This window comes from Xiphophorus couchianus, chromosome 20, assembly GCF_001444195.1.
Source record: "Xiphophorus couchianus chromosome 20, X_couchianus-1.0, whole genome shotgun sequence".
Classification (NCBI taxonomy): domain Eukaryota; kingdom Metazoa; phylum Chordata; class Actinopteri; order Cyprinodontiformes; family Poeciliidae; genus Xiphophorus; species Xiphophorus couchianus.
The window spans coordinates 20,953,116-20,965,113 of record NC_040247.1 but is presented as its reverse complement, the minus strand read 5'-3'; the positions used below and the strand labels follow the sequence as shown (position 1 = coordinate 20,965,113).

At 37.5% G+C, this 11,998-nt stretch overlaps 1 protein-coding gene and 1 long non-coding RNA gene across 2 annotated transcripts; one reads left to right on the top strand and one right to left on the bottom strand.

The window, feature by feature from the left end:
- Positions 1–2,810: 2,810 nt before the first annotated feature.
- On the bottom strand, positions 2,811–7,357 carry LOC114136010 (zinc finger protein 214-like). Its single transcript, XM_028003765.1, has 2 exons — positions 7,037–7,357; positions 2,811–5,602 (listed from the first exon to the last, which is right to left on the bottom strand). Exons 1-2 carry the CDS (start codon positions 7,215–7,217, stop codon positions 4,683–4,685), a joined length of 1,101 nt encoding a protein of 366 aa, XP_027859566.1. The 5' UTR covers positions 7,218–7,357; the 3' UTR covers positions 2,811–4,682.
- A 205-nt stretch (positions 7,358–7,562) lies between these two features.
- Positions 7,563–8,738, top strand: LOC114136011 (uncharacterized). The gene is made up of 3 exons (XR_003593719.1): positions 7,563–8,015; positions 8,182–8,267; positions 8,542–8,738. It is a non-coding gene; the product is annotated as an uncharacterized LOC114136011 (long non-coding RNA).
- Positions 8,739–11,998: the final 3,260 nt, after the last annotated feature.

Genomic DNA, 11,998 nt, shown 5'->3' with positions numbered 1-11,998 from the left:
CTGCAGAAATACACAATTTGGTCAGAAACAACCAATCAGAGCCAGGAGGAGGGTCTTAGTGATGCCAGTCATCCTCGTGTACAGGCTACTTACATCCTCCCACTTGCTCGCTACTATTCTCTAGTCTCTACAACACAGCCTGTCATGAATGCACAGGCTAGTTAGTTTGGCCACTGATGTCAGCAGATAAACAGTTTTCCTACAACGTAATGTTGTTTATCCACCAATATTTTCAGTCTCCTTGGTAAAATACACATTTCTATATCAATACTGATATTTCTATATCTGTACAAAATATATCTCTGCACAATGCATAGAAACACATATTTTTATATCAGTAGCAATATCTGTCTCGTACACTCTCTAAATTGTGGCTTGTTTTTGAAAGCAGAATTTGTTTCTTACTTGGCTGGATTTGTAAAATCATTCCCTGTTTAAATACTCTACTTCTTCAACCAAGTCATTCAATCAGTAACCTCTGATTAGGATGCTGGAGTGTCCTTAAGCTTGTCTGGATGAAGAGCAGCTCTTCTCTAAAAATAATGGTGATGTAATAAGGAACAAGACACCAGACACCAGAGTCTCGCTGCGATTAGCTGTTGATCTGCCTGGATTTTGTGAAGCTTCAGTTCACTGCCATTTTTTTCCCATGCACAAGTACACCTTCAGTGCATTGTCTAGTATATTGGCTTTTGTTTCAGTTATTTGTTTATGCACCCACCTCCTGTAAAATCCTTATTCTCTTCAACATGCAAATAATAAATGATTCTCTACCAAAACATTTCCTGCAAAACTTAAGGGCAACTCTTCTCCTGTGAACCTGTCAGACTGGGAATCCATTGGTCAAGAATGCATCTCCTTCCATTACCTAACATAATTCTTGTGTTATTACCTTGCAGCTGCTTAGCTGATCCCACCTATGGTGTCCTAGCACAGTTTGGGATCATTAGCAAAAGGTTTTTGTGCCCAATAATTAGGATTGGGGAAGGTTATAGTTTTAAAAATATCCAGATTTTCAGCTATTTGATTTGTCTGACAGAGGGACGCTGTGAGAGCACTTTCTGGAGAAATTTGAAAAGAACTAATTGCGGCTATTGAATAATGAATTTAAATATCAACTTGGCTGCTTACCTATTTAAATAAGAGTTGGGATTTTCTTTTAATATATATTTGGTTTGCTCGCAGACTACATCACTCAAATGCAATTACATTTTCAGTTTGAAAACTAAACACAAAAACTCTGTTGAAATGCAAACAGCCTAAACCACAATGACTTGCAGCAACCGCTGAATTACTCACATTCAGTAAGACAAAACAACCATTTGCTCTACATTCAATATCTTCAGTAAGGCATTTCTCATCTGAACACTACACATGTTCTCATGGTATCTCCACGATTACAATCAAACATATAAATAAATAAAATTAGTAATCGTCTGAATGCTCACCGTATTTTAAATCTTACATATATTTAGTGGAAAAGAGATGCTTATTAACAAATACAATAATCCAACTCCACTGTGTGTTGCTATTGCTCTGAAAGTTATCGTGAGCCAATATGATGTAAGAAATCACTGTAGCTTAGTGTCCCTCTCTCTCCTGGCACTGTGTCATTACTGCTGTGTTCCCAATCTGTCTCCTGCTGGCACCTTTACAAGATGTGGCATTTTAGTGGAGGCCAGCGTTCAGAACAATGTCCTTATATTTATAGTGGCTGCAGACACGTCTGCAGGGTTGAAACCAGGTGAAATGTTATTCTGACTTTGATAAACATCACAAGAAAGGGTATTTATTCACAAATGAGATATGCACCAAGTCTCTTTTTAAATGACAGCTGATGGCCTTGGCATTGGGAGTGTAGAAGAAGCCATGGATATCAGTATTATTTATTCACATGATTTGATTATAGTTCATGTCTTTTTTTGTTTTTACTTTGAAAAATTGCTGTCAAGTTTTCTTAAATTAAAGTGGTAAGTGTGCCCCCAAGAGTCGTAAACATGTTACTGCATAATCATTTGGAGCAAATCACTAAGAGTAGCTGAGGACTTTTGCAGATCTATATTGAGTATGACGAAATTAACTATTGCTCTTTACTGCAGCAACTTTTTGTCTTATTTTAGGGAAAGCTGAATAGGAGCAATAGTGATGATTATACATTGCAGGGTAAAAATACCTTTTGAAAATATTCATCTTGATTTAACTTTTTTATGTTTTTGTCATGGAGACCGCAAAATGTTAATGTGTTTTACAATGATTTTATCTGGCAAACTGTCAGAAAGCAATGCCTACCTGTGTAATAGAAGTCCTTTTTTTTCTAAACTATTTTGTAGTCAGTCACTTTTATTGCAATCCACGTACAGCAAATCCACCACAATCAAATGTTTCCAGAAGTCTTCAAATTTGCAATTCGATTTGCACTGGTACCCAATTTTATCATTGCTTCTCAGTGAGCTATTTTGCAAAGAAAGGGCAAAATCGGAACATTTTGAGACACCCCAAAAGTCTTGTAGCACTAATGGCAGCAAAATCTGATCCTACAAAGTATTGACTCAGGGAGACTGAACAAAAATGCACTAAACTCTCTTCAGTACAATCAAATGCTGTAGTTGGAATGTGATAAAGTATACAACGATGTATAAATATTTTTGCAAGGCACCGTATGCACACCACAATGGTTTTATATTTGATACATCTTTTATTGAGGTGGGAAATCTTAACACTCTCTGTAGCTATAAACTCTTTCAAAAGACACTCTATTTGCAAGGATAAGCTGATTTGGGACTCCTTAAAATAATGCAAGAAACTCACAGTAAATGGTCAAATATTACTTTATTTGAAAATAACATTTAATTGGTAAAACACTGTACAGGGTATGGGCTGGGGAGCTAAGATCCCCCTAGGAAGACGGCATGTGATGAGCTACTGGCCAGTTGTGAAAAACTAGCAACTATTTATTGATTTGTTGCACACAGGGGGAGATAAGCGACCAACAAGGCTCTGGTATACTCTGCTGGTGACAACCTCTATTCATGTTCAAGTCTGAGTTGGTTGATCTTTTAGCAAAATTCTGCAGTACAAATCAGTTTGTGCTTATTGCAGGATCAAACAAAAACAAATGTCATTATTTTTATAATGACATATCACTCTATAATGCAACCTCTTGATATACATGCAGCCTTAATTCTGTGGCGGAAAACAATGGCCCAGAAATGTAAAAGGAAAGTACTTTTATTTCATAACAATCCAGCTTTCATGTGAAAATGAAAAAAGTATATATAAAAACCAAAAACTTCACACATTGTGGAAACACTGGTGCGCATAAGCTTTTACCCTGCTTAGCACTGCTAGATAAGTGGTTCTGTTAATACTGTATGGTTCAACTTCATTTGTGCATCTGCAAGCAAAGATACCACAGCAGATGCTATGAATGAAAGAAAAAACACGCCATACATTCCTAAAATAATAGTGGGTTAGAACAAGTGGCATTCCACACAATATCACATTATTTTATTGGTGAAGTCTCACGTTAGATTTGACACTAATCCCGTGAGATAGCAGTGATTTGCTCTGTAAGAATGCAACAGCACTAAAGAGACAGAAGAAAGACAGGATTAACGGGGATCAAAGCTGTAAGTTCTGCAAAACTTGAAACTCAAGCCAGACGTTAGAGATACAACAATCTCCAACGTTGTATCAACTCCATAATCAGTTGTCTTTTCCATTATTTCAAGGTTTTTAACCTTTGAAATAATGAAGCATTTTGTTAATTTTGACAAAATGAGAATATTTTCCATTCATGTGTTAGTTTTGTAGCTGCATCATTCTTCATACCTAGAATTAAAATTAGAGTGTCTGTAACGCAAATGAAAACTGGAGATAAGAGGGTTTGGGTTTTTTTATTGAATGTAAAGTGGTTTGCCATACACACACGCAGCTTCTTGTGTTGGCGCCTCACTAGCTGCTGCATGAAGTTGTTTGGTCTGCTTTCTGTGTGAAAATGAACCAAACCAGATAGAGGTGTGAAATCTTTCAGCACTCCCATCCACTTTAACCAAGTTCCCAAGATCACGCTGGTGTGACAAAACTTAAATCTCCTAAACATTAAAATTGGAACTAAGTCCAACTGAGAAAATGACACTGAATACTGTGGAGTTACGTTCAACATAACTTATTGATTATGCTTCATGATACACACGTTTTAAAAAATTACTAAGAATTGTGCTTAATCTTAATTTTAAAACCAACAAAAAGAATGACCACAAAGAAAATGTGTAGTCTGCAGCTCCAGCCACATGGACATAGTGACCACCTGGTGATACACTGAATGTGCTGACCATTCTTGATACATCCCCGTTCCAAGGCTTGTGTGGAAGACTCTATGCTAATTATAAGGCTGGAAAAACACTACATAATCCTGAAAAGTTCCGCTAATAATTCAAATTGTGTCTACTTTAATAATACGTAATGATAAATACAAAACACTGTAAAGAACGTACTAAGCTGGCTAATACAAACTATATAAAGGAAGTGAGAAATTACAGGTTTGGTTAAAAAGTGTTCTTTACAGAAGCAGAACTTCTACGTTCTTAGAAGTAGGAAGAAATGCCTCGTCACTGGCAGCAATTGTAGCTTTATATTGAAAACTTTCCCACAACAACGACAGCCAAACTGAACCACTTCCATTACTGCCCCGAGAAGTAGGTCCCCTCCCGACTGTGTGTCTGAAGGTGCCTTTTGATTTTGTCAGAGCGGCTAAAGCACTTGCCGCACACGGGGCAGCTGTACGGCTTCTCTCCGGTGTGGATCCTCATGTGGACCTTCAGATGAGCCATCTGAGTGAAGCCCTTCCCACAAATCTGGCAGCGAAAGGGTTTTTCTCCCGTGTGGCTCCGCTGGTGCTCCTGAAGTCTGCCGGAGGAGCTGCAGCATTTTCCGCACACTCCGCAGCGGTAAGGTTTTTCTCGAGTGTGCACTTGCACGTGGACGTGAAGGTGTCCGATGTGACTGAATGCCTCGCCGCAGACTTTGCAACAGAACGACGACGTGTGGCCCTGCAAGGGAGATTTTTGATGGGGGCATTCCATGCCATTGGCCCCTTGGTTCCTCATGAGAGGGATTTGTCCTCGGTTAGGGTCAGTCACCCCTCCTTTGGCGCTGCCCATCTGTCCACCGTTCTCAACACCAATAATGTCAATGTTGTTCTCATTTGAGCAGTTTGGGTTGACTGGTGCAAGCGGCTGGGCACCGCTGCTGGATGATGCAGCACCTCTGTGACAGCCGCCGCTCTCGCCCTTCACGTGCCTCGATGGGTTGCGAGATGCAGGGTCTCTCTCCCTGTTCTCCACGCCCTGACTCTGAGGAAGATTGGATGTGTGGGGACCCTCCTGAGGGTACTCGTTCGCTACACGTGTGGGGGTGAACATATTTTCCGCTCTGCTGCAGGAGCCATGTCCTCGAAGCTGATCTTCTCCCTGGTTGGGCCGCATGTCTCGTTTGTCTTTGATCTGAATGGGAATACGCTCTTGATGTCCCATACTTGGACTCCACTCTCGACGGGGATGCTCACTGTCCTCTTCCTCCAACAGCGCCATGGACGAGCGATCTGAAAGGAAAGAGGCAAGAAGTGGAAAGGACGGGGAAAAAAAAGCCATGCAACCAAGAACATGTCACATGGAGGCAAGGGAAGTTAATTCAAAGAGACTTTTAATTAATTTCAAAGTCTCAAGAGAAACCAGTCAGAATAAATACCTCCACAGCAATATAACAGTACAGTCAGTTAGCACAAAGACTTGTGGGCACTTCTTATTCCCATTGGTGGTCCAACCAGTTATTTTGGAAATAACTGGTTGGTTATCTTTGGAACTGAAATTAGTTTAATGATCTAAAACACTACAATGTGACAAACGGCAGGTAAAGTCTGCTTTTTGTAACTTTGAGAAAGCACAGTGCTTTTCTCGTAACCTTGAAGATTTCATTGCATTTGTAGATTTTAAGCAATGCATCAACAGGTCTGTGACTTTGGACCGTTTTAGAAAACTAATTTCATTAACTGAAAACACTTAAAAATTATAAAATACGTTTTTTTCTTTTTTCCTCGGAAAATAAAAAAAACTATTCTGTTATTTGTCTTTCTTAGAAACTGTAAGCATCAAATATAATATTGAAAATAAACATATATATCCTGCACTAAACATATATATCCATTTTCTGCAATTTGTATTACAAAATCATTCCCATTTTAGGATGATCTTGTAATAATTCCTACTTTTAAAAGATTTTTTTATCAAGGTAAAACAGAACAAAATAAAGCAGAGTGGGAAGTCATACCTCAAATCACCTGATTAAAGTGATAATGTGATTAATTATCCCACACAAGGTCCAGAATTTAAATTGGAACTTATCTGAGATTTACTACTAAGATTCAACAACGTATCTTTAGATCAAAATAAATTAAAAAAGCTTAGTGTCTTTTTGTTTCAAGCCTGAATATTCTTTGTTGCGGTTTTTTATTTACGATGTTTTTATTAGCATGTTCTATACAAAGTACTTCCGTGAGTGAGCAAACATATGAAGACAACAAACAAAAAAAGAGAAATAAAGGCACAGCTAATCATTTCTATTGATGCATGTACTGTTATGTTCCAAAAAAAATCTAATGAAGGTCTCGAAACATTTTTCTAGCTACTGTCAGTTGCTGTGTGTCCCTGCCGAAATAACGCAGGGTTATTTAAAATAAACTGTTAAAGTGCAAAGGAAGAGTTAAATTATACTCAGGTCAGGTCTAAACTGGATGTCTGCTAGCTGACTGGCTAACGAACAAAGGTCGCTAACATGTTAGCCGCTTCTCAGCAGCAGCTAACAACACTGAGATTTCCACAACAGTTCTGCAAGGATATTCTTCAGCATTGTATTAATAAATTAGACATTTTGTTCCAAATACTTCCCCCTCGCCCCCAGTCTGAATAAGTCCAGCTTTAGCAGGACTTGGTGGCAACGTCGCAAGCCGTTTCCCCGTTAGCTCCTTAAAATAGCTAACCTGGCCATATCTCTATCCCAGCGTCTCGGAGCCTCCGTCTCAGATGGTCGTTCTCCCTCTCCCTGATCGCGATCTCCTCCTGGTACTCCAAAATCGTGTCCTCGACAGACTTGTAAATCTCCTGTGCGGCAAGCATGAGACGCTCAGTCAAAAAGACGTTCAAAAACTGAAGTTTGGTCATTTTCCTAGATTACTCGGGAGATCCTGGGAACATCCAAAATGGACCAAAAGGATGCTTTTCCCAGTCACGTGACGTGGATCAGCGCTTCTTCTTCTTCTTCTCTCCCCTCTCGATCTTCGCCTTCTCCCAAAAGAGAGTCGGTATGTGAGGCTGATTTGTCATTTTATAGTGCGACTTCTCGTGGTAGTATTCATAATTGAAAAAGTCTTCGTCCAAATAGATTCAGCTATCCATAATGAGGTATTCCAAATATCTTAAATCCCCTTGTTTACATCAAAAAGATTCATTAGTTAAATATTACATTTTTGAAATACTTTTCTTGGACTAATGCATTTTTTTCAGTATCCGAAAGTTTTTTTATTTTGAGGGCTGCGCATGGAAATGAAAGACCATTTGCACCATGCTGCCTGTTATAAACGTATACTACACTGACTTAATTGCAGCACCGTGACAGTCGCGGTACCGTTTCATTAAGGACATAATAAAACGCAGTGGCGATTCTAGCCCTGTTTTAGGATTGCCAAAACAGGGCAATAGGATTGCCACCCATCCCGTAAAATACGGAGTCGTCCCATATTTGGCAGTTAAATGTGCGTCCCGTATTGAACCGATATATAACTGTCCGATAGACACGGACATACACTAATCAACACTAAGTTTAACAATAATGGCCAAAATAATACACAGGAAATATTAAGGTCAGCTACATTGTCGTGGCTGCAACTAAAGGACCCCCAGAACTCTACGGACCGACGCTGAACGTCACGGTTGCCTAGAGACGGACACTACGCAGCCGCGGTGAGCTGCTATCATGACTTCTTGTTTTATTTGGTGGAAAAACTCAACGTCTGTTGTCAGTTTAAATATTCACTCTGCTGAGACGTTCCTCATTTTTTAGATGTTCCCTTTATCTGAGGTTTATCTGATAACTGACCATCTGGTTGCTTTTGGTTTTCATTTGCAGATAAATGACGGAGTTTCAAAGAAACTGTCGACTTCTTCATAAGGACCTGGGGTGAAAACCGACCCATAGTTTGCAGCCATTTTCAGGTGAGTGTAAACATTGGATTGTGGGGCCAACAGCAGCATAAAGGATGAAAAGTGACAGAACTTGGATTTTGACAGGAGCTCAAAATATGCAGTTAATGTAATTGAGTAATTTTGACTACTTGCTACCCAACTCTGAGTTTTTAGTATTTTAAATTTGGTCTTCAAAAATACACCAATATTTCCACATAAATCTGTAATTTATCCATCTGATTTTGTAATTTTTAAATATTAAATGTTTTGTTTTTTGTCACTTTTTCTTTTTTACTAAATACAGATCCTTTCTTCTTCTTCTACTTCATGACCGCCTCTTCTTCTGCTCCTGTGGCTCTGCGGTCGTTGCCACGGCGATGCTGGGCTCTCTGCCCCATCATGCTGTGGGTCTGTTTCATTATGAAGGATTATTTTAAAAATCTTCACCTCGACATCTAGAAGGTTCTACAAATTTAAAAGATTCAATGATAAATCAATTAAGTGGGTGGAATCATGATGCTCTGTGTGTGTGCAGGCGTGGGTGGGTGTGTGTGTGAGAGAGAGGATTAGCTTGACTGGTGTGTTGATGTGAGCTGAAGGAGTCATCCTCATGTATTGTAAGATAATATTCATCATTTATTATTCATAAATCAAATTTTTTTGCATCACCGTTGAATTAAATTTAGTGGGGTTTTTTAATCTTACTAAACCACTTTATAAATTATATACTTTTAAAATAATTTTTCATATTTCTCAAGGTTGTTTCCTCTTTAGAATAATGATGGGATTTTAATCACATTTCTCTTTCGGATTAAACAACTGTTAAATAATGAAAAACAGTACATACACACACATAGGAAATTAAATGTAAAATTAATTTAGAATATTTTAAAATTTCCAGTTTGTTTCTCAACATTTATCTCCAGCTGACCTTTTCATCTTCTTGCTATCAGCTGATTATTATATATTTCATTTTATTAAACCCTACCGATCGGTTTGGAGTGTAATCATAATTCATAATTCCCCACCACAGATTTCAGTCTTAATCCTCGTCCAATCTCTGCAGATATTCACAAACTGATGCTGATTATTGGATGTTTAAATAATAATAATAATAATTTCCCAACATTTTAACTTATAACTCTGACCCGACTTGTTTCTGTTTATAAGGAACTGATGGATTAATTGATTTCATTGGTACAATGGTATTTATATCTATTCAATAACTTATCGATTGGTTTGGTTTCAGATCAAATCCATTTGGCTACTTAGTCCAGACTTTTTTTTCTTAACTTTAGGATAAAATTTAAACGATAAAACCTTAAAAAACAGACAAAAAATGAGCGCTCCTGTAGTTACTGAGTGAGAGAATCTAAAAATCAAAAACTCCATCGTTTATTTTAATAAAGTCTGATTGTGACGCCTTTATTTCACTGCTGGTTTTGGTGCTGAACAAACAGAATAAAAGTATCAAAAATCTACAAACGGCATTTATTGTGGGATAAATTAATACTAATCTAACAGTTACAGATTTTAACAAAATGCAGATTTAACTTTTCAAAAAGTCTCCTTCAGGTTCTCCATTCTGAGAAAAATATTTGAAAAAGTTTGGAATTGTTAAATATAACGCAGCTAAAACTGAACAAAATAGATATTGAGCTTTAATAAATTTCGTTTTACGACTTTAAGTCCCTTTTTATATAAATTAAAGCAGAATTTAAACTTTCATCAGAGCAAATGCAGGTCACTAATAATCTAGTTCAGTGGTTCTCAAACTTTTTTCAGTGATGTACCCCCTTAAAAATATATTTTTAGTCAAGTACCCCCTGACACGGGCAAAACATTTTTGGAATAAAAAAGAGGTACAGTGCTGTAAATACCCTGTAAATACTGAATATAAAATTCAGTGCATGAACACACATTTATATTTTATTGAACTTTTTACAAAATAATTTTTCCCAAGACTTATTATGAGGAGCCTACTGATTTTTTAAAGATATTTTGAAAAGCTTCACGTACCCCCTGCAGTACCTCCACGTACCCCCAGGGGTACGCGTACCCCCATTTGAGAACCACTGATCTAGTTAACGATGTGAGTCATATTTTCATGTTGCTTCATGTTACATTGTGCTGTTACACAGTGGCGCAAAAGGTGGCTATGCAGTGTATGCAACGCATAGGGGCGCTGCACTAGAGGGGGCGCAAATACGATGTGGGGAATATTTTTTATATAGTCAGCATTTTATGTACTTAACAGCTGTTTGTGTATGAAATGATCAATAACAGAGGAACAGCACTGATTAGGCGCCCCCCTCCCATACAGGCAGCGTGGGCAGCGGCTGAGGCGCGTTTTGTTTTCTTTTAAATTTGTAGTAATGCCTCAACAACAGGGAGCTAAAGATGGGGCGCAGAAAAAACTCCGGGGCCCAAAACAGAAAACGGAAGAGGGGGAAGGATAAAGATGTTGGAGAGACGAAGAAAAGCTTTTCAAAGTGGTTGAAAGACAGAAGGTAAGAAATGTCCGTGTATCAGCAAGAGAGTTGTAAATATTCAGGTTAGCTTAAGCTAGCCTACAATGATGATGTTCGCATCCACCTCAAAAATATGTAGTTGCGGCCCTGGCTGCAGCAAACACAGTTTGACTCTCATAATGTGTCGGATGAATGAGGATGTGACGTCAGCGCAGCAGGTGCAAAGAGCCCATTGGTACATTGATCCTGTAGCCAGAGAAACTGTAATCTGTTTTGGATTCTTTAAAGTGGACTGCAAACATTTGTTTTTGTTTTATATTGGCAATAAAAATAAAAGTTTTAGGAGCAGAGCTAATGGTGCATTTGAAATCCATGAAGGCTATGTGTTCCTCTGTTTGATCAATTACTATTTACCAAGAGAGTTAGTTTTAGTTTCACTGAATCAATTAAAAGTAAGTCCTGTAGATTTAATATTTCTCTATCTTAATAAAGTTTTGTTCATTATTAAAAGAATGTTAAGATGTCCAGAATCAGCTGCAGCTTGTTGTTTTTTTAATCTGCGCAAAGAAAAATTAACATTCTTATCTAATATTTTAATTCTTATAATTCTATATAATTATTACTCAGATTTTTATAAACATCCTTTGGACCATGCAAAGCATTTTAGCTGTTTCTCTATAAGATCTATTTTCTATTTCCAGTTATTAAGTTCTTCCAAACTGCTATGAGAGCAACCTTGAACACAACGATCATTTTAATTTGATATTTGTTCAAATCATCTTTCCATTCTCTTACTTTGACTCACTTGCTCCTTGCCTTTCTCCTTATTTCTAAATCACCACATATGCCTACTTACCAAACCTACTACTCAGTTTATTAATTCCTGTAGTTTTCATCATTATTTTTCTTTCTATGAAACTTTAACTGTTTAAAGTTTCCTCATCCTTTTCCTTCTTAAAAAAACTTTCATATTCCCCGTTCTTGTGTTTCACATTCCTGACTGTTACTTGTTTTCCTTTATGACTTTTGTTCCAGTTTTCAGATATTTTTTTATTTATTATATTCATCTACTTATTCCTGTATTTATTTAGTTAGTGTTTCAATTAGTCATCTATTTATTTGCCAACACACTGTTATCACAATCTTCTGTTTCCTTAATTTCTTGGCTCTTTCTTTAGTTTTTTATTTTATCCTTTAGTTCTATTTTAGTATTTAATTAACCTTTTTACCTGTTCTTTACTATCCATTTATTCAGATATTTTGTATTTTATCAGGGACCTGCCCTTCAAC

Bases quoted from the DNA above. Each gene is read 5' to 3' on its own strand.
- LOC114136010 (XM_028003765.1), bottom strand. From the start codon at position 7,217: ATGACCAAACTTCAGTTTTTGAACGTCTTTTTGACTGAGCGTCTCATG. The intron at 5,603-7,036 runs GTTAGCTATTTT...CTTTCCTTTCAG, and splicing joins TGGGATAGAGATATGGCCAG to ATCGCTCGTCCATGGCGCTG.